We start from the raw sequence: 24,404 nt of genomic DNA on the forward strand, positions 1-24,404 counted from the left end.
ATCCAAATTAGGAAATCAGTACTGATACATGACTATCATTCAGTCCTCAGATCCCATGCAAGTTGTCTCAATAATTTTTTTAGAAAAATAAACAATTCAGATAACTATTTTTAGTTAGTATGTCTCTAGTCTTCTTCAATCTGAAATAGTTCTTAACTATTATGACTTTCTTGACTTTCATGATCTAATGTCTTTCATTGGTAGTGTTTTACTGTAGCTCTGGTTTTGATTTATATTTATAATTCAAGGGGATCTTTTCTCTTAGAGTACGGCTAGATAAGGTGTAACGTTTTGACACCTGTGAATATGTGTGTGGGTCCATAGGCATTCAGAGAAGAGAAATACTGTAGAGTTTCTGAACCTTTGTTGCCAGGGGGGAAATCACTAAATAAAAACAATGGTGCCTAAGGAATAAAATCATGTATAATGGATACACTATTTACTAGTTTTCAAGCACATATAGCTTAGTAGTTTTAGAGTATTATTCATGCGTGTACTTGGGAAATGTTTTCTTTAAATTATTCCTTAATAATGTTTTCTATGGAGAGTTCAAAAAATTTCATAGATGATAGTGAAATGAACCAAATGAAATTTTGCTCAATAAAACATTCTCTTTTGAACCAACATTTATATAATTAAAATTATACACTTGATAAATTTTGGTACTTTAAAACTGACAGCGTCCTTCCTAGTTTTGGTGCTCTTTCATAGTATACTATGTATTCTGATGTGGCTTACTTTACATAAAATGCCAAATAATCTATTTTTTGTGAAAACTCACAGTGGGCCACAAAAATATCGGAAATAGATATAGCTGGAATTTTAGAAATAATGCTTTTCTAGATTCCACTACTCTTTTTAGCTTCGTGGAAGGATTCATGAATCCCCCAAGAAAGTTGTTACTACTTCATATTTACAACCGACACTCTAAATTCCTTCTTCCAACAATTTTTAAGAGTTCCTTATCCGCCAAATCCATCTAGTTTTCCCCTTTGGATTTGTTCATCAGGGTTTACTCTATCGCCTGATATTGTCCCAGTAATTCTGCTGGAATGTGTCTGAAATATTCCTCTCAGTCAGTGTATTAGGACAGCAGGTTGAGGAATCACACTTCTCAAGCCTTTTACACTCAGAAGGACAAATACAGAAGGACAAATATTAGCTTAATCTGTGTTTACTTTTCTTCACATTACTTCATATTTTGAAAATTATTATAGACATAGTTACATCAAATCATATTTTAGCCCCGGTTAATCTTAGCCATGATGGACAGCCCAAATTTTAACTAAGGTATTAGAAAAACTCTTCTCATGAATATTAAAATACTTTTACTTAAGGGTAAAACCTGCAATTATAACTAACAATTTATATGCTGATATGTTACTTCCATAGAAATGGTTCCTAATTTTCATTTAAAAAAATGATCTTATCCTTTCCTTGTTATCTTGACATATATTCTGTTTCTTGATTAAATGTATCACATTTTAATGACAAGAGAAAAGAAATAAGATATACTATTTTTAGATATTTTTAGTTGTTATAAGTATTAGTTTTATTAATTTGAAATTAGTCTCCTCTCTTGTCATTCCTTAGCTATATCTTTAACTTGAAACAAACTGAGAGAGAGAATATGTATGTGTGTGTGTGTGTGTGTGTGTGTGTGTGTGTGTGTGTGAGTATAAGTTTAAAATTTAAGGCTCAGCTATCAGCTTTTGAGAAGCCCTCATCCCCTCAATCATTTATCTTTATCCTCTTCTGTCTGATGCTCACCAAAGACCCATCTAATTATAATATTTATTATCCTATATTATTTTCTATGGGGAAAAACCAACTTATACATTTTCCAGGTCACATGACAGGTATTTCTTTATTTGAAGCACTATGTCAGTATTCTTGTTCATGTATTGAGTGCTCACTGTGTGCCAGGCACTGCTTTAGGCTCTGAGATTCAGCAGTGACATAAAGAAAAATAAAACCCTCTTCTTAACGGAACTTCGGTTCTCCTGAGAATATCATCTCCAAGTAAATAGAGTTTTGAAATAATTCAGAGAACCTTAAATGCTATGAAGAAAGTCAAATGTAAGAGTGAGACAGTGTGAATGCTAAGAGGGGACAATATTATTTGATGTGACCAGGGAAAGCTCTGAGGGCCACATCTGAGGAAAGTGTAAAGAATAAGGAAGATCTAGCCATGCAATGACTTGTGGTAAGAGAATTCCAGATAGAGAAATCGCTAATGAAAAATTGTCAAAATGAGAACTACCTTATTTCTGGCTTGCCTTCAAAAACCATAATTTGGAGAATAATTCTGCTATGAGGAAAAGTTGTATCTTGAAACCTAAAGATTTTTCTTTTTGGTTATCTAGTTTCTTCAGTTGTTCAACATCCTCAATTATTACTCATAATCAAGACTGACTGTTTCAATTATTTTTTAGGAAATGTGTATCTGAGAAATTTAATTTCCTCACTCATTGATATCTAAAGGAATGATCACAAAACAGTGTAAAAATTTATGATACTGACTTCTAGGTAATAACTGAAAGAACTGTTCTAGAATCTGCACATATCAGAATGTCTCTACCAGTTTATGTAAGGGATATGCATTTGAATGGATGGCATATCATAATTCTTACACATTTTTACCTTTGGCACAGATTGTCAGACATATAGATTTTTAAGACAGAAGATAAAAAGAAGAGGAATCACTAAGAACCCACTGAAGACTTGGCATCTTATTTGTTTCCTTGAGAAAATTATGCACTATCTCTTCTTGGAGGAATTATTATAAAACTAAATTGTTTTTCCTAATACTAAATTTCTTCCTTTATTTTCATTGGAGGTACGAAGTAAGAAGAGTAGAAAGCTCTCACATATCTCAGTTACAGGTCTAGATTGGTGTATAATACATAGTGAAAACAGTTTATTTTTATTTAAGACAGAACTTCTGTCTTCAATTCTCATTTTATAGACACTAAAAACTAAGATACAGTTCTCCTATTTTATGCATATTTTGATTCTTTATATTTTTGTCTATAAGGTAAAAAATGAACACACAAGATTGAAAATGACTTGAACATGTTTTTAAATGTAAAAACTGTAACATCTATACAAGTCATACATGCATATCTGTCTACCAAAGAGACCTGGTGTTACTTCTATACATCTTTACAATGATTTTTAGGCCAAACATAGTTGAATGCATATTAATCTACTTATTTTAATTGTTTGATACTGGACCATAGTCTCAAAGCCTACACAATACCTATGCACCAATTATGAGCATTGTTACTCATGACTCTGAACTGTTTTCACAGCTATCTCTTATAAAGTCCATAAATGCAATCTAAGGTCAGGCTTTAATTTATATTTAAAATTTATATGTTAAAAATATACTTAAAAACCTGACATCTTATATTAGATTTGTTTTATATTTCACATCAAAACCATTATTTGAGACCAGAGGAAAGGATTCTCCTCCACACACTCAGTATGTTCAAGGAGACTTGATCTAAACATATATATTAGATGAAGGTGACAATGCTATTTCCCGTGGGTCAGTTTTTGCTTAGCCATGTTTCCATTCTACTTTAAATGTAACATGTAAAACCCTTGGCATGGAAATGGTGGCACCAACTGCATTTACAGGAGATTGATGCTGAACCAGTAACACTCTCTACCATTCTCCCCTCTCTGTTTATGTCTCCAACCTGGAAGAGATGCCTCTCATTAGACTTATGCCTAATGCTTTAGCTTAGAGAAAGGCTACTCAAAAGTTCAGGGTATCTAGATATAGGGACTTCCTCCTTTTCATGTTCTCTCCTTGTCTGCTTCCATTTATGGAGGAATGAATAGATGTTTTATCTCTATGTATATATTTAAGTGAAATCAATATCATTATTGAAAGTCTTGAATTGACAAATTTTTTTATACATTATAGCATACATAAAATGTACTTAAAGGTATTTTATTGAAATATTGGTTAAAAAAATCAATGGAATTCAGTACTGTTTGCTTAGGGGGAAGATTTTAGAAAGTAAAAAATAGAATTGTTAGCAGAGAAAAGGTCTCTAAGTCTTGCTGATTTTTGAAGAATGAAACACTGTACTCAGTCTTTTTCTGCAATACTACCGGAAGGTAATAATAGCCATGGTACTTTCAATAAGTTAGTTGTAACATATACATATCATATTAATTTATTTGAGTAAAAACTATATTTTGAATAATTTTTGTTTTTCAAAAACATTTTTTTCGGTACAACACAAAATTTTATTATTAGACATGAATAGGTCAAGGCAGGGTAAAGCAAAGCATTTTATTAAAGTAAACATTGCATAACATTTTAATTATTTGTTTTACATAAAATATATTGTGTTTTTATATAAACCAAAATTTAAATAAACTAGTAAAAAGACACAGTTTGAAAGACTGTATAAATATAAATTTTCTCCAAACCATTTTAGGATCTCTAGGAAAAAAGTAATCTTTTTTTATGTAATATTTTGTATTTTATTTTATTAAATCTTTATTGTTCAGATTACTACATTTTATGTAATATTTTTGCATAGTCTTGATTTAAAAACTGAAAACTATCACAATCCATAAATTAACTTGAAACACTCAACATCATATTGGGTTGAACCTTTTTGAAACTCTTGATTGTTTCTGTGCTTAAAAATAACAATTTCATAAGTTTCAATGAAATTGACAGACTAACATTCCTGATGTGTTAGTTTAACTATAATATGAACCATAAATGGACTCTCCCCACCTTGTAACTATATGATTTTAAAAGGCAGGATTCATTCTTACTTAATGCATAACTCTTACAGTATATAATACTTTTCAGTCTCCAGGAAAAAATATAGAAAAATTCACTCAATCAAAATGGCAAAGCATAGCCAAAATAAAAATAGTCACTTTTTTAATACTAGTGAAAAAATTCACAATTCAAAATTTAGAAAATACACAGTCACTTACTTTGGTAGAGTTTTCAGGTGATTTTCTCTTAACTCCAAGATCCGTAATTTGACAAGTCTATAGAAATAAATTTAAAAATTGCTTCTTATTTTTTTCTAGAAAATAATGTTACTATGGTACAATCAATAATCACTATGTATATTATCAAAACAACTATGTTCAACATTATATACCTTCATTACAGATTTTAAAGAATTAAACAAATTGATTATGAATAGGGTCATATCAACATTAGACAATAATGAATATCATTTGTCAAAAAGCAAATTTGACAAGTAATTTGTAAAATCAAAATTTCCAGGAAATAAATATCTTTCAAAGATATCACTTCTACATTTCATGTTTTATAAAAATATATTCACTGTTTAATTTTATATGTTCAACAGACTATTGACTATCTACTAAATTCCAAGTGCTATGTTCACTGGAACATGGCAACACTTTCCCTCAAAAGATTATACATTAACTTGTAAAGCAAATAAAATAGCATAGTGGTTAAGAGCTTGAGTTTTTCTTTGTTTGTTCGTTTTTAATATATATTTTATTGATTTTTTACAGAGAGGAAGGGAGAAGGATAGAGAGTTAGAAACATCAATGAGAGAGAAACATCAATCAGCTGCCTCCTGCACACTCCCTATTGGGGATATGCCTGCAACCAAGGTACATGCCCTTGACCGGAATCGAACCTGGGACCCTTCAGTCCGCAGGCCAACGCTCTATCCACTGAGCCAAACCGGTTAGGGCAAGAGCTTGAATTTTATGTTCAGAAAGATCTGGATGAAATCCAGACTCTCATATTCTACCTCTGTGGCTCTGGGCAAATTAACCCTGTCTAACTTAAGCTTCCTCCTCTGTAATGAGTTTGTGATAACAGTACCATAACATATAGAGTTTTGAATCTTAAATAATGTCACATAGGTAAAGCATAATGCCTGGCACATTGCAAGTTTTAATATGTGTTAGATATTACTATTATCAATAATTGGATAGTGGAAAAAGCAATCTAATTAATATATCATATTTCATTGACTCTAAGATGAGCATCTTAGCATTTTGGAAGTGGATATACATGAAAAATCTATAGCATCATCTGTCCTGTGACAGTACCGGGGTTGGGGAAATCCTGGAGGAGGTAAAAGATGCTCACAGTTTCTGTTGCTGTGTAATACGTGATTAGGAATGCATTTCATACCTAAGTACGTGTTCAGGTATGCAGGCTGGGGCACTTTTGTCACTAATGTCTATAACTGAGTTTTAAAATGTACTCAGTTGAGGATTCTGTAGAGCGACATTAAATGAATTTTATGAATTTTTAGTGTTTGGGGAATAATTCATTATTTGAATGATTTCACCTACAATTGTTCATATTTACTGTGTTTTTGTATATTCATCAAGGTCTCTTCCCATTTCTTTTCTGTGTTGACTCCTATCAAATTTCTAATTGAATTTTAATCATATAACTCTTAATCTCTATATGAAATAAAGTCATTAAATTCTCCAGCACATGGATATATTGCTAGTAGAAAAGATTCCTTAAACATTTATATGTCTCAAATCTTTTCAATATTTGTACTAGTGTGATGATATTTTGTGACTTATTTTGGCTCTTAGGAACACGAATCTCAGGTTTTGAAAGGGATTTTAAGCATCCTTTTGACAAACTATCCAACTGAAGGTTCAAAAACTGCTTAGATAACAATAATAAAATAGATCATATTTTGGCATGTGATTTACACAAAATTAAAATCTAATTCCAAGTGGTTTAAATTTTGGTGTTATGTTTTCTATTTGCCAAATCTCTTCCCTCATATTAGGACTGCTAAAAAAAGAGAACCAAAAAAATTTAAGACAAAAGAGTTTCTTCAGGTGACAATTAGACATTTTCTCATTTGATAAATCAAAAGCAGAGTTGCAGTTGTGCTCACTACCAGAAGGACAATGTTAATTTAGATGAATGAATGGTGAAGTACTAGCTCATTCAGAAGTCAGGTAAATACTCTTTTGAAGGTCTGTAAATTTTAAAAACTGTCCAAGAACAGGGTGTTTGTAGGTGCTGTGATCTGATCTGCAGGGAATTTGGGAAATGTTATACAATCCATATGCAAATGGGGCTACTACATGCTAAGGCACATCATTATTCCAGAGTTCTAAACATCTGCACTAGCTTCTGCCAACAGACAGGCATCAAGTTATACTCAGTCTATTATTTGAGCACTTTCAATGATGACCACTTAGAAAAGTGCAGTTAATAAACTTGAATTGTCTTAACTTTTAAGATATATTTTTCATATTTGCAATAGCCAAGACATGAAAACAACCTAAGTCTCCGTCAATAGCTAATAGATAAATTAAATGTAAATAAATATAATGAAATACTATTCAGCCATAAAAAGGACAAACTGCCGTTTGTGACAAAATGGATGGAGCCTGAGGTAAGTAAGCTGGACAGAGAAATATGGTATGATCATATTTATATGAGCTATCTCCTCTCCCTGCCCCTTCAAAAAACCTCCCACCCACACACACACACACAAAAAACTCATGGAAAAAAACATTTTTTGTAAATATATGAGGTGATGATTGTTAACTAAACTTATTGTGGTTATCATTTCACAAGATATGTAAGTCAAATGATCATGCTGTACACCTTAAACTTGTATAGTGCTGTGTATAATTTATTTCAAAGGAAATTGGAGAAAAAAGATGTATTGCAGAATACCTGGAAAATATTACAAATATAGAGATGAAAATAAAAATTTCCTTAATTTTACTTCTAAGGAACCAGTCTCTTATTTCATGCCTATTTATATTCATATTGTGAACGTAGTTTATATATTTTGTTATAATATTTTCCTAAATATAAAGTATCATATGATCTATAAACATATTATCATATACATTATAAATCTCCACAGGCTGTCATGTAGATGCAACTTAATATATTTAACCAGTCTCCTAGACCTAGATGGATGTGTGCTTCCACTTTATTCATATTGCAAATAATGATAAATATTCTTGTCCATAAATCCTAGGGTGATATTTGATGATATGATACATTTCTAGAAGTGAATGGCAGAAACAGTAGTTGTAAATATTTTCAAACCTTTTAAGTCACACTGCCTTGTACACAGCTCATATCATCCTGCAATTCCATAAGCAGAATGAGGATAGCTTCCTCTGTAACATGCTAGAACACAATGGAACTTTATTGTCATTTTAATTTGTATTATTTTTACTATTTGTGAGACTAACCATTTTTCATGCATTCATTGGAAATTTGTACTTTATTATGGATTGCTTATATGTGTCATTTATCCATTTTTTTCTAATGAAATTTTTGCCTTCAAACTCATATGTAAGAATTCTTTATAGTTAAGGATATAATTTGCTTCCCATAAATGGTGGAAATATTTTCCCAGTTTATTGTTTTTCCTTAATTGTTAAATATCTTCTGATGTTATTTGATTTTAAAAGTGTTTATGTACTCACATCTATGTATCCATTTATGTTTTCCTTTGTTTCTATTCTATAAAGGTATTTTCCAACTCAAGAGCCATAAAGAGTCATGTGTATTTTTCCATATCTTTTAAATTTTTTAATATTTAGCACATGCAATTTATTTGATTATTTTTTTAAAAAGGGAAATACATATATATTATTTTAAAAAATATTTTCTTTTTTTTTATAGAAAGAGAAAGGGAGAAGGATAGAGGGATAGAAACATCAATGAGAGAGACATCATCGATCAGCTACCTCCTGTATGCCCCCCACCAGGGATGGAGCCCACAACCCTGCATGTGCCCTGACTAGAAATTGAACCAGGGACCTCTTGGTTCATGGGTTGACATCCAACCACTGAGCAACATTGGCTGGGCTATTTGATTATTAATGACCTAATTTTACTTTATTTTTTGCAAAATGCTTCATAGGTTAATATTGTCTCATTTACTGAATAATGATGAGGTTTATCACAATGGTCACTTTTAAAGCTTCACCAACTGGCTCAAGTAAAGTACTTACCTGAAGTGAAATAAAATGAAATCATTTAAATTTTTTTATTCTTACCTTCCAAAATTGGCTGGAAGAAATTCAAGAAAGGCGTCATTCAGATAGAGCTGGGTCAGGTTTAGAAGCTGTGTGAAGCCATCAGGGAGTCTAGAGAGAAGTTAAAGGTTTAGTTACTGCATCAATGTTGCCATAGAAACAGAACAAGAATATATATCTCTAAGGAAAAAACTAGAAGTGTAATACATTTTTCAACTCTCCTTTGGTATTACAGTAATGGAAGAATTTATTGAGCATGTTGTTACAGCTTGAAAATTTTTCCTGCTATTAAAGTAAATGGCAGTCACCCACCTCCTTGCCACTCTACTATGCTGAGAATATGTCACTGCGAAAGCCAACAGCATCACTCAGTGTTGCCCTAACCTTATGCACACCAGCAAGACTTTATTAAGTGGAATTTTCAAGTGTATGCCATGATTTTTAAATTTTAAATGTAATGTTCTTTATCAATGGAACACTCACAGATATAGTCAGGCAAGGCTATCTACTTACTCTTTCACGTAATCATTAAAATTTGCCTACATTTTGTTATAATGATGAATAAAGCTGCCCAATATGAAAAGGAAGGAGTCTTTTTCCCCTTAATTGATAATTTTTTTAAAAGTAGGCTCATCATGCATGTCTCTTATAACTCAAGTTGGCCTAATTCTTATTCACTGAAAATTAGCAAGAACATGGAAACAATAATAAACAGAATCCTAAAGGCTTTAGGAGTCATCAAAAGAGTTGAGAAAATATCCTTTGGGGAAAATTTTCCAGTTAGATAAAATAATTATTTAAAATATTTACATCTTTCGCACCAAAAACATTTAACCCATAGATTTTCCAGGATACTTTTTCCTAAAAGGATGTTGACTTTTTTCCTATAATTAAATTTCTATTTAGAGATCTTAATGCCTTTAATCCATGGTCTAGAAGAGATTATGCTCTTTTAAAAATATACTCCTAAATAGTGTTCAAATTGTCCTCCCCCTCAAATAATGACCTATCTCCCTACTTGCATTTACTGGCAGGATTATTTAAAGAACTACCTATCCACAGGCCTTTTACTACCTCTTGAGGCACTGTTTTCTGACACATGCCCCAACTCCGTTACTGAAACTGCAGTCACCAAAGCCTTCTGACTTAAGTCCCAATTCCACTAACTTCATTTCGCTTTGCATCCCACACTGCCTAGCAACAGTTGCCATCATTAATTATTCTCCCCTTCTTGGCTTCTAGTAGACCTCTTTTCCTGCTTCTCCTCCTACCCCTGGGACATTGTATCTCAGTTTCACTCCATGGTTTTTCTTCCTCTATCCAATCTTTTGTTATAAAATGTTTTCTGTACATAAATTAATATGTGTACCCATGATATAATTTAACAAATAACAAGTACCTTTAAAATCCTCTGGGTGCCCCTCCCTGACTACATTTTTCTATTTGCCCCACAAATTCCTGAATGATGTTTACTGTTCTATTTTGTTAAAAGTTTTAAAAAGTTTTACTATACCTCTTTAAATACTTAAAAAAGTAATGACTTTGTATGTTTTTGGACATTATATAAATCCACTTATACTATGAATATTTTGACACAGTGAAACTGAGATATAAATGTCCCGGGGGTAGGAGGAGAAGCAGAAAAATTGGCATACTTAGTGAAATTCATCCATTTTGATGTAGATGACCGATCACCATTGCATCGCATCCTGTTGTATGAGTATATTATGATGCATGTATTATTCTTCTGTTAAAGAACATTACAGTTGTTTCTGGTGTCTTGTTTGTTTTCTATTATAACCATTCCATCTGTGAATATTATTGAACATATACCCTTTTGTACAAGAGATTATTTAAGTTATACCCCTGGTTACATGAGGTTAATGTCCCTAAGGGACAGTCCTCAACTAATGACTGGCAGGAGCATAACCAGCTCAGCTCCCTCACAGGTGTCCTGCACAGTTTGCCAGAGCTCCCCCGAGAGATCAAGGTCCAATGGTCCACACTAGTAAATAGCTTGACAACACACCCTCTATAAGTATTTCCTGAGACCAACTCCTAAATATACTGCTTGAATTATATTCTAAACACCTGCTTTTGGGGAATATAGACTAAACACAATTAAAATTTTTATATTAATTTGTAGGATTTTTTTATACATTCTTAGGATCCTAGTCATATATTGATTATTTTTGCTGCAAATATCTTGTTCCAGTATGTACTTTGGAGTTAAATTGTTTGCATATGGCTTCATGGAGGGTTTCCATAAATTTTCTCTAATAGAGATATAGGATTCATGAAAGTTAGAAAAGAAGGAGAAAAGAGGCAGAGAACAGTGAGAGTTTTTTATAATACAGAGGTAAGAATTCATCTGAGATTGGTGACCAAAGAGTTCTAAAGAAAATATTTCATGTATGAGGTTATTAGGAGTTACGATTTGAGAATATCAGCAGGAAACAGGGTTTCGCTGCTGTTCTCAACCTGTGGGTCGCGACTCCTATGGTGGTCGAAAGACCCTTTCACAGGGGTTGCCTAAGACCATCCTGCATATCAGATATTTACATTATGATTCATAACAGTAGCAACATTATAGTTATGAACTAGCAACGAAAATAATTTTATGGTTGGGGGGTCACCATAACATGAGGAACTGTATTTAAAGGGCCAGAAGGTTGAGAACCACTGGAGAGGGTATTGACTAATTGACTCAAAGGTTTGAACTTGATCCTGTAGGATTAAAAAAATCTATGAGAGATAATTGTTTCTCTCTATATTTCCCTTTGTTGTCATACATTAGAGCTCATATTCTTTTACTATGATCGTTTTTATGATAATGGCAAGATGTTTAATAGACTTCAATCCACATTTAAACACTATTTTTAATGTCTTTTTGGTTACTATATTCATTTGAAAGAAGTAATCATTTGTGATTTTTTTTTAAAAAAAAGATTAATACATGTTAAATGAGAAAAATGTTTAAACCTTTGATGTAATAATTTATTTTAACATTGAAGTTATTAATAAGTAAAAAGTGTTTAAAATACTAATTTTCTAGTTATAGGTCCAACCTGAATTAACCAGTTTCCCTTATTCTACTATTCTGCATATGTATGCACTAAATGGTATTACAGTGTACTACTTCTTTGATCAAAAGTATATTTCTTAATTGCTGCTTCTTTGGCAAAATTTATGTTGCAAAAAATATCTGGCTTCTTACATACAACATTTTGTTCAAGATTTAAGAGTTGACCACATTGTGCAAATTCCAATTGCAACATTGGATCGCAAAAAATAAATTATATGAGAAACCATAATGCAAAGTAAGGTAATTTTTTAGCCTGGTTATAAACAAAGATGAATTGACATTTTATATTGAACCATTCTTTTTAAAAAATATAGAGTTCAAGAGTATACTTATACAGTATTTTTAATGTAATACTACATATATTTTTTTTATTTCAATTCACTTCAACAAGAATGCATTGGATGGTTACTCCGAACTTAGATTCAAAATTAATGTCTCCTTCCTTACTATCCTCATAGAAATCTACTCATATAGATTTAGCAACATGCTTAAACCAATTATTTTTTGTACAAGTGTTGAAAATTTTCTACTCCTGGGATAAATGATAAATTCCTTGAATACAAGGAATTTTATAATCACCTCAATGATCTAGTTTTTTATCTACATTTTTTTATTGCTTACAATATTACAACAAGTAGTACATTTGTCTCCTTTTTTTTACCCCTTGACCTTTCCCCAGCCTCCCCTACCCATCCAGTGTCTTGTGTTCATTGATTATGCTTATATGCATGCATACAAGTCCTTTGGTTGATCTCTTACCCCCCAACCCTCCCCAGCCTTCCTACTGTAGTTTGACAGTCTGTTTAATGCTGCTCTGCCTCTGTATCTATTTTTGTTCATCAGTTTATATTGGTCTTTATTATCCATAAATGAGTGAGACCATGTGGTATTTTTCTTTCACTGACTGGCTTACTTCACTTAGCATAATGCTCTCCAGTTCCATCCATGCTGTTGCAAATGTTAAGAATTTTTTCTTTTTCACAGCAGCATAGTATTCCATTGTTTATATGTACCACAGTTTTCTAATCCATTCATCCATTGATGGGCACTTAGGTTGTTTCCAAATCTTAGCGATGGTAAACTGTCACTGTTCTCAAAACTGCCTGGTACTGGCACAAGAACAGACATATAGATCAATGGAATAGAATAGAGAACCCAGAAATTGATCTGAACCAATATGCTCAATTAATATTTGACAAAGGAGGCAAGAACATACAATGGAGTCAAGACAGTCTCTTCAATAAATGGTGCTGGGAAAATTGGATGGATACATGCAAAACAATGAAACTAGACCACCAACTTACACCATACACAAAAGTAAACTCAAAATTGATAAAGGACTTAAATGTAAGATAGGAAACCATAAAAATACTAGAGGAATCCAAAGGCAACAAAAATCTCAGACATATGCCGAAGCAATTTCTTCACCGATACATCTCCTAGGGCATTGGAAACTAAAGAGAAAATAAACAAATGGGACTACATCAAAATAAAAAGCTGCACAGCAAAAGAAACCATCAACAAAACAACAAGAAAGCCCACTGCGTGGGAAAACATATTTGCCAATGTTATCACTGGTAAGGGTTTACTCTCCAACATTTATAAAGAACTCAAACAACTTACCAAAAGGAAGATAAACAATCCAATCAAAAAATGGGCAAAGGACCTAAATAGACACTTTTCAAAAGAGGACATTCAGAAAGCCAAGAGATATACGAAAACATGCTCAAAGTCACTAATCATCTGAGAGATGCAAATCAAAACAACAATGAGGTACCATCTCACACCTGTCAGACTGGCTATCATCAACAAATCAACAAACGACAAGTGCTGGAGAGGATGCGGAGAAAAAGGAACACTCGTGCACTGCTGTTGGGAATGCAGACTGGTGCAGCAACTGTGGAGAACAGTATGGAGTTTCCTCAAAAAGTTAAAAAATGGAAATCTCATATGACCCATTGATCCCACTGCTAGGAATATATCCCAAGAAACCAGAAACACCAATCAGAAAGGATATATTCATCCCTAATGATCTAGTTTTATACTTTGAAACATATTTGAAAAACATGTAAAGAAGATAGTCAATTTTATTTATTTCTAATTTATGGTACAAATTTGTAGTTTCTTATAGAAACAGCTGCCCCATTGTCAGTATCACCATTTTCAGAGGAACATTTAAGGAGCAGCAAGAAGACAAATAAATTTGATGAAGATGGGTTGTCTTTATCCTCCTCCAAGTTATTCAATGAAATCTAACATTTTACGCTTAAGTGAAGGGACTCTCAATAATGAAATGGTTTTACTATCTTAAAACAACTGGCACATTTGATTTATTAAAAAATTCAAAGAATAGATGTTTTATATATATTAGTAAATAATTCTCTCTCTGCTAAGAAAACACTTTCATTTTATTACTTTCTGAACTTAAAAGTGACATGCTCAAACTTTAACAAAGGGTAATAGAACCAGACACCATATGATTTAGAGGTTGAGCATATGGGCATCAATGTCAAAAGACCTGGGTTTGAATCATAGCTCTTTCAATTATTATCTCTGTGACCTCTGCAACTGTAAGACTCAGTTTCCTTGTTTTGAAAATGATGATGCTAACATCCACTTCCAGAGTTGTTCCAATGATTAAATGATTAAATGCCCCATGGACAAGAGCACAGTAAATGGGAGTAATTATATTACTTTGATGTGGCATAGTATTGTTTTTATTCTGATCTTTCAATATTAACTATAACCCTAATTTAAATATTTTTATTAATGCTAATTTTATTGTTGGAATAGGCAAATTAAGATAGGCTGTGGATACTCATTTTTCAACATTTTCTTTTTTAATTCCATTCACTACTTTAGATGTTAAATAAAAACATATTACAAGCATTTGAGCTCCACTAGAACAGTTAGACCAAATTTAATTACAGGTTTTACATGCTGTGATTAAGAAGCTATTCTGTGATTGATTTACTGCCTGATGCTTCTGTTTCATTCCTTAATCTCCTTTCTACTATGCATTTTCCCTTTTATCAGGTGTACAAAGTTAAATACCATGTATTTACCACTTAAAAAGACATGAACTTGAGAGAAATGAGTCTTTGGTGTTTTCCCACAGATGTTTAACCTTCTCTGTAAACTTGAATAAACAAACAGCCAAAATGGTGCAAAAAAAAAAAAAAAGAAAGAAAGGAAAGCCAATGTAAAATCTCTTACCCTACTGGAAATATATTTTAAATCTAAATCTTTAAATTTATGCAGCTTAAATTTATAAAATTAATATAACAATATTACAGAAGATTTGGAAGATAAAGAGAAACAATACTGCTCATAATTCCACCTTAACACATCATCATTACCATTTCATGTATTTCTAATCTAATTTACAATTAATTATTTTAACATCACTGCAAACTTGTATCATGAAGTCTCCCTTTACTTTGTAATTATCTTTTAATTTTGTTGTATAATCTATCATTCAAACTAGGACATGTTTGAAAGCTAAAAGGGACCTATCATAAATCATGCCACGTTAAGAGGTGCAAACTAGGATGATTTGAGTAAACAGAGCCATATGGTTACTTTCTACATGCTATTTGTACCTATCCAGTCCATGTGCCATAATTTATTTGCAATTTCCTTATCATTGAGCTTTAACAGTATTTCAAAAATTTCAAAATGTATCTTTTAATTTAAACCAAACCCAAAATGCTTCTTCGGAATTGGGAGATATAGTGAAAGGAACTTAGATTTTCAACTACTATCTTTGTGTGTTTTCATCTGTAAAAAGTTACATAGGTAAGTGAAGACGAAAATGAAATAATGTATCTAAATGCCTGAGACATAACATGCTCTCAAGAAATGTTGGTTCATCCTTTTTTTCAGTGAGTAGTTGTTTTCAATTTTCTTGTGGTAATTTTCACCGATGACTTGGTTAAGGCATTCAGACTATATTGTAAAGTTCATATCTAAAACTAAAGCTGTGATGAAAACATTCAAAACTATTTATATTCTAGAGTTTTCATGACTTACTTCTTTGTAGATTACTTGGGTCAAATAAAATGAAGAGAAAAACAGCAGATTAAAAGAACCAATGAAACCCAAATCTGGTTTTTTGAAAAGAGCAATAAAATAGACAACTCTCCATTCAGACTAATAAATGAAAATAAAAAAGAAAGAAGACACAGATTGCTGATACCAGGAATGAAAGAAAGAGCACACTAGAAGACCCAAAGATATTAAAGGGCTAATAAAATGAGATGTCAATAAATTTGGAAACTTAAATGAGATGTATAAATTCCTCAAGAGCACAAACTACCAGTGATCATTCAAGAAAAACAAATAAGTAGTTGGAATAGCCCTATAACTACTACGGTAATTAAGTTTGTAATTAAAAACTTTCCCATAAACATTCAGGCCCAATGGGTGTATTGGTAATTTCTACCAATATTTAAGAAAAGAATACTTCCAATTCTATAAAAACTTTTGTAAAAAGTAAAAAGGAACATATTCCAACTATTTTTAATGAAGCCAGTTTTACTCTGTTACCAAAATCAAAGACATTTCAAGAAAAGAAAGTTCAGACTAATATGCTTCATGAATATAGATGAGGAAATCCTTTACAAAACATTAGCAAATCAAAGCCATTAATTTATAAAAAGAGCAATAATTCATGACCAAGTAGCATGTATATCTGAAAAGGAAAGTTAAACTGATATTAAAAAAACCAATCAATGTAATTCAATATATCATGAAATTGAAAAAGAAAAGCCATATCATTGTGTCAGTAGATGCTTTAAAAAAAGCATTGTAATAATTCAATATCCACTGACAACGAAAAGTCTCAGCAAACCAGACAGACACGGTGGACAGATTCTAAGGTAGCCCTAGGACTTTCACTTTTTGATGGTCATGTCCTTTAACTGTGGTAGGACTTGGTACTTGCTCAATGGAATGTGGTGAATATGATATGTCACTCCCATAACTTAACAGTAGATGCTCCATCTTACTAGGAGACTCACTGTATTCAGCTGCTGGCCTTGAAGAAACAAGCTGCTATGTTGTGAACTGAACCAGCTTCTAGGATCCCAAAGTGGCCTCCAGCTGACAGCCAGCAAAAGGCTGGGCCTCTCACTTTATAACAACAAGCATAGGAATTCTGCCAATAACCTGAGTGAGCTTGAAAGTGCATTCTTCCCAGATGAGCCTCTGGAAGAAACACAGCTTGACTAGTGCCTTGATTGCAGCCTGATGAAACTCTGAAGCAGGGAACCCAGCTAACCCAAGGCCAGCTTCCTGACTCACAGAAATTGAGAGATAATGAATATATGTTGTTTTGAACCACTAAGCTGCTGGTAATTTCTTATACATGATTAGAAAACTAACACATACTTTGGTGTCTGGAATTGAGATTCTGCTGTAATAAATATTTACCTAAACATGTGAAGTGGCTGTGGAACCAGGCAGTGGTCAGAGACTAAACAACTGCTGAAAAACATCAGAGAGAAATCCTAGGTTTCCTTGAAAAGAATGTAAAGTAGAAATCTACATTTAGAGGACCCTGCTGAAAAAAAAACACAAAAAACTAAAAAGGAAGTGAGGGTCTGGTTATTAAAAAATGTCCAAAACCTGATAAAGGGCATGTATGAAAAAACAAGTAATAATCACACATAATGAGGACAGCCTAATGCTCCTTCCCTAAGTCTGGAAACAAGATAATGATATCTCTTTTCACCTCTTCTATTCAACACTGTACAGGAGGTCCTAGACAGAAAATAAAGCAAGAAAAATAAATGAGTAAAAAGGTATGAAGATTTAAAAGGATAAAATAAAATTGTCTTTATGCACAGGTGACATGACAGTTTACCTAGGAAATCACCCCAAATCTATGAAATATCTACTAGAACCATTTAGGGAATTTAGTGAGGTTGCAGGACATAAGGCCCATATTTAAAAATCAATTGTATTTCCATACAGCAGCAATAAACAATTAAATAATGGAAAAATCATTTGCAATTGCACAAAAAGCATATAATACTGTAAATAAAATGAACAAAACATATACAAGATGAATACACTGAAAACTATAAAATATCAATAAAATGATTTTTTAAAGATCGAAATAAGTATACAGATAAGCTATGCTTAGGGATAGATATACTCAACATTTCTGAAACAACTCTGTCCGAATTGAACCACAGATGCAGTACAATCCTTATCAAAAGTCCAGAAGGATTTTTTTTATTTTTGTAAATATTGGCAAACTAATTATGAAATTTATATGAAAAACCAAAGAGCACAGACCATCCCAAATATTTTGATAAAGAGGAACAAAGTTGAAGGACTCCCATTCCCTGGCTGTATGAATTCCTACAAAGCTATAGTAATTAAGTGTATAGAACTGATGTAAGAAGATGGCATATAGATCACTTTACAAAACAGATAACTCAGAAATGGAATCAAACACATATGATCAACTGATTTATAAAAAAAAATGTTCAGGTGATTTTATGAAGAAAGGATGATCTTCTTAACAAACAGTACTGGAACAATTGGAGACCATATGCAAACCAACCTGCAAAAAACCCCCACAAAAATGACCCACACACTTTATCCATATATAAAATTCAGCTTTAAATGGATCATAGACCTCAGTGTAAAACCTAAACTATAAAAGTTCCAGAGAAAAACATAGGAGAAAATCTTTATAACTATGAACTTAGCTAAGATCACTAGATAGGAGCTTGAAGTATAAGTCATTAAAATTTTTATAAATAGGAATTCTTCAAAATGAAAAACTTCTCTTTGAAAATCAATAGAAAATGGAAAGACATGTCACAGAATAGGAGCAATGATTTACAAACAAATATATGATGAACTTTTAGCCAGAATATATAACAATTTCTAGTAAACCAATAATAAAAAACAAGTCAATATAAATGAACAAAATCCTGAACTTTTAAGAACTAATACAGATTGTCTAAGATGGTGGCATAGTTAAACGCCTGTACTCACCTCCTCCCACAACCCCATCAAAATTACAACTAAAATACAGAACAACCATCATCCAGAATTGATGGAAAGCTGGCTGAATAGAAGTCCTACAATGAGAGAAGCAAAGAAGAAAGCACACTGAAACTGGTAGGAGATGCGGAGGTGCAGAACAGGCTGGTCTGCCACCCAGGTGTGCTGCTTTTTTAATCAGAAGGGAGATCCTCTCTGCTGAGGCTGCCCAGAGGAGCAAGGGGTCCCACGCCACACCAGACCTCCTGCCCAGGGTCCCTGAGCTGGGAAAAGAAGTCCCGATGGGCAGTAAGAGCTACGGGCTGTGAAAACCAGTGTGGATTGGGGCTGAGTGACACAGAGGCTGCTGGAGACCCAGCTGCTCCTCTTAAAAGGCTAGCACCACAAGCTGAACTTACATGCTCCTGCTCCCTCTGAGCTCCAGTGCAGGGGCAGGCTCTGGAGGACCCAGACACAAACGAGGAGGAACTGGACTGTCTGGAATCTGGGCAGGAACTTGGGGGCAGCTTCCTTCCAGACAGAGGTGCTCTCAAGGATCATTGTTCCTATGCTGGGACCTCTCCAGTCACAGGGCTGACTGGCAGCCATTTCCTTTTGCTCCAGCCTGGTGATTCCCTGAGACCCCAGCTCATCCAATTTATAACCTCACCCAAGCTGTGTGCAGCAGCTTTTACACATTAATGGCCTTTCCTTGCTCAGGGCAAAATCTCTCAAACAAGCTGCAGCTGGATTAGGGAGGCCAAAACCTATCAATAAAAGACCCAGCACCAGCCTGCCTTGCTTCACAGATGAACCTCCTCTGGGCACTTCCAAACAGATACAAAGAGGAGGAATCTGCAGGTGTCTCTGTACCTCCTGCTGGGTGGCCCTAGGCAGTGGCTTTCTTTGCATCTCCCTGGACACCCAAGAGCCAGTGTACCCAATGGTCAGTGTGAAACCATACCAGATTACAACTGTACACATCCATAAGCAACACACTCAAGGGGCAGACTCAGAGAGCACCAAAGCCTCACTGAAGCAAGTCCTGCTCCACAGGGGTGTCTACTGCACAGCAGCTCTCCCACTGTAGTCGCAGCTGGTCCTCACAGCCAATTGGCCTGAAGGTCAATTCCTCCCAGTGACACCAACAGCAATCAAGTCTCAACTACAACAAGACTGTACTCACAGCCCTGAAAGCGGTGCACCTAGAGCTCCCAGCTCAGGTGACTGGGGAGGCTGAGCCACTAGGCTCTATAGAACACCTACTACACAAGGCCACTTTACCAACTCAGGGAGACATAACAGCTCTACCCAACACATAGGAACAGGGAGGAATGTTTCAAATGAAAGAAATGGAAGAGAGAAGACTACTGGATATAGAGTTCAAAACCATGGTTATAAGGTTACTCAAGAATCTTCTAGAAACTTCCAAAAAAAAAAAAAAAAAGAAAGAAAGAAAGAAAGGAAAAGAACCATTTAGAAATTAAGCATATACTGACTGAAATAAAGAATAATATACAGGGATTCAGCAGTGGAGTGGAAGTTTGTGAGAATAAAATCAATGATTTGAAATATGAAGAAGCAAAAAATACCCAACCAGAAGAGCAAAAAGGAAAAAAAAATCCAAAAATGTGAGAATGGTATAAGGAACCTCTGGAACAATTTCAAGCATACCAAAATTTGCATTGTGGGGATGCCAGAGGAGACAGAGCAAGATATTAAGGACCTGTTTGAAGAAATAATGTCAGACAAGTTCCTGTACTTGCTGAAAGAAATAGACTTACAAGTCCAGGAAGCACAGAGAGTCCCAAATAAGAGGAACCCAAAGAGGACCACAGGAAGACACATCATAATTAAAATGCCTAGGGCTAAAGATAAAGAGAGAATCTTAAAAGCAGTAAGAGAAAAGAAGTTACTTACCTACAAGGAAGTGCCCATACAACTGTCAGATGACTTTTCAACAGAAACCATGCAGGCCAGAAGGGAGTGGCAAGAAATAAATGATGAATAGCAAGGGCCTACTACCAAGATTACTTCACCCAGCAAAGCTCTAATTTAGAATTGAAGGTCAGATAAAGAGCTTCACAGATCAGAAAAAGCTAAAGGGATTCATCACCACCAAACCAGTATTATATGAAATATTGAAGGGTATTCTTTAAGAAGAGGAGGAAGAAGAAAAAGATAAAAAATATGAACAACAAAATGGCAACAAATGCATACCTATCAACAATTGAATCTAAAAATCAAAATAAACAAATAAATCTAATTATCAGAATAAACTTGTGAATAAAATAGAATCAGAGGCATGGAAATGGAACAGACTTACAATTCTCAGAGGGAAGGCGGTGGGCGGGTGGGAAGAGATGAAACAAAGATCTTATATGCATATATGCATTACCTTTGGACACAGACAATAGGGTGGCAAAGGCCTGGGGCGGGCAGGAACCTGGTGGATGGGGGCAATGGGGGGGGGGGAGGGACATCTGTAATAATCTCAACAATAAAGATTAAAAAATTAAAAATAAAGAGAATGCTGTACATAGGTGGATTGTGTATAATAGAATTGGTACCATATTAACAAAAAAGAACTAATACAGATTGTAAATAATAAGTACATGGGGAGATGCTACTTGGACATTAAAAATGTAAATTAAATTACTGTGAGCTACTACCATGAGATATCATATCTACTAGACTGGCTAAATAGGAAAAAAAAAGATAGTATCAAATTCTGAGAAAGATGAAAACGAAGGGAACTCTAATAAATTGCCGGTGTAAAGACCTCCCTCCTAACTTCAGTCTCCTTCTTTTGCATTCCATTCCTATTTTTATCTACAGCCATTTCTCATGATCCATAGAGAAACCATGCTCACTACTTCCTCTCAGTTGGTAAAAAATTTCCCCCCAAATTTCCTAGAATAAACTTCCTTTCATTTATCAAATGACTTTCCAGTGGGCTTCAGTTTCTCTCAGTCTCTCCAACATCATGTGGATAAAGGATTAAGGAAGTTTTCCCAAATTCTACTTTCAATTTTTGTATAATTAAAATGTCAATCTTACTCTGAAACTCATTCTTTGCATCCCAACTTCACTACTTGTTTCAACCTCTTCCAAATATTACTGCAATAGTTATAGCCTTTCTAGATTTTAAGTCCACTTACATTGCTAATTGACTATGACATTGAGGTTCATGGCTCCTCCAATCCATTCACCTCATGTTTTAAAGACCTCTTTGATCCACAGTACACTCTATCACTGTGACAACTAATTTGCCACGGTGGTCACAGGTGGTCACCAACCACAAATACCCTATGTCTTATCACAGCATCTTTACCATGCATTTCTTCCATTCTGCTATCCTCATTGGATTGTCTTTTTGCTCTTCCTATAACCTCAGGTACACAAATACTACCTTTTTGATCATAGTTAATTCCTGTTCCAGCTTGAAGTACATGATTAGCTATTTTCATAAAATTCTTGCACTTGTTTGAACTTTCATCAGATCCTTGATGCTAATTTTCCACCATGGCCATACTACTGACTGTTTCCTTAGTTTCAGTGTTCTTCCATAGAATGTTGCCGGAGAGCCACAGAAAAATAATGACACAGTTTGCTTCAAAGTAATGCCCTCTTGCACCAATTAGGCCTTCATTGTAATCCAGCAGTGCTTTTAATCATCTTTTGGTGAATTATTCTGATTTGATTAATCCTTTCCTATCATTCTATTGAATAGAGTTTTAAGTGCAGCATTTAAAATTAATTTATTATGTGAATTTCCTTTTTTGGTACATCATTCCATTGGAAACATACAATAAATAAAATGAAATCACTCATACTCACTTAGAAATGGGATTGACACTGGCTTCAATAATTGTTAAACACTTACAGCACTTTATGCTCTCTGGAAAATCTTGTACACCTAAAATGTAAAAGAAAAAATACATGAAGATGTTCCAGTCAAAATTCTCTGAGCTATAATGATAATATTAAGAATAATTAATTATACAGTATAAACACCATGGGTATTATTATTTAAGTAAAAATAATAACTTAATGATATATATTTTCATCATATATACATATTTTATGATAGCTATAATTGGAAATTGGATAAAAATTTGAGGACAATTGTGTGTTTGGTATAAGATAGATCTTGACTCTTTACATATCTAAAGAAATAAAAATAGTTTGGATTCACTTAGTTATTATAGTGCCATTACAGGAAAAAGGGGAAATCAGCAGATACAAGAAAACAGAAGATAAAAATATTTGCTCCCTTCATTTTATAAGATTGGGAAGATTGAACACATGCATCTGAAAAATACCTAAGGACAAATCACAAAACCAATGGATATTCCCAAACGAATACTGTGCTCTAACGAATCTTATGCAATTCCTCCTGTTGGCACTGATGCAGCTCTGCATCTGCCTGGAGGGTGAAGAGGTGAGCAGCCCTTCCCAGGTCCTCACTGGAGGCTCTGAGATAGCAGCCTCCGTAGTTGCCCTGGGAGAAGTGCTCATCTGCCTTCACAGCTGTGCTGTTGGCGACGTGACAGAAAAACAACAAGTTTTTCTTCCTGAAAATTAGTAAGCCACAAAACCGAACCCGAAACACGAGTGTCAGGAATAAAAGATATGGAGGGCATTTCAGTCAATTGATACAAATGAATCAAACATAGTAGCCCCTGCAAACGTTTAGAAAACAGCTACTAGTATATGGAGCAATTCCTATGTGCCTGCCGTACTACCTGCTCTCAATTTCTGAAACTGTTATTAAGGATATAAGAATGTCCACAGAATACCAGTCCTCCTGAATACTTCATATCTGACAGAGGGAGGAGAAACAGTTTGTGACAGGATTTAGTTGAACTTTTGTAGGTAGATACTTAAGAAAGAAAACCCGCCGCCTGCCTAGAGTCAGCGACCTAGACCACGTGACCACAGGACCCGGACGCCCGCCCAGGAAGCAGCAGGTGGTTTATTCAGTGTCAAGTAGGGTTGGGGACATTTCTCATTCTATTCTTTCCTACGTGAAAGTTCATCAGAAAGCATGCTGTCCTAACATTATTGCTAAAGTAGTTTGCCTTCTTAAGGAGAACCCAAGTTTAGGAGCTCCATTAGGTATGAACTGAATGAGAAAGAACAATTCTCCTTTTTGGAAAGATGTAACACCCAGAGCTGCCCTCATCAACTAGACATTAACAAAATGTCAAAGAAGTCAATAAGCTAACCCTTGAACTATCCTCCACATCCTTCCTTAGTATTTGTATTTACTTTGGATGTCTGCAACCAACAG

At 34.0% G+C, this 24,404-nt stretch overlaps 1 protein-coding gene across 2 annotated transcripts in view; it reads right to left on the reverse strand.

Moving 5' to 3' along the window:
• The window catches only part of LRRC7 (leucine rich repeat containing 7), a 495,371-nt gene that overhangs the window by 255,111 nt on the left and 215,856 nt on the right, over positions 1-24,404 (reverse strand). For both annotated transcript variants that reach the window (XM_059689215.1, XM_059689216.1), the window contains 3 exons: positions 22,949-23,027; positions 9,043-9,132; positions 4,978-5,034 (listed from right to left, as the gene is read on the reverse strand). In XM_059689215.1, the coding sequence (XP_059545198.1) occupies positions 4,978-5,034; positions 9,043-9,132; positions 22,949-23,027 (226 nt within the window). The remainder of the gene's footprint in view (positions 1-4,977; positions 5,035-9,042; positions 9,133-22,948; positions 23,028-24,404) is intronic.

The sequence above is a fragment of the Myotis daubentonii genome, chromosome 3 (assembly GCF_963259705.1).
Source record: "Myotis daubentonii chromosome 3, mMyoDau2.1, whole genome shotgun sequence".
Classification (NCBI taxonomy): Eukaryota; Metazoa; Chordata; class Mammalia; order Chiroptera; family Vespertilionidae; genus Myotis; species Myotis daubentonii.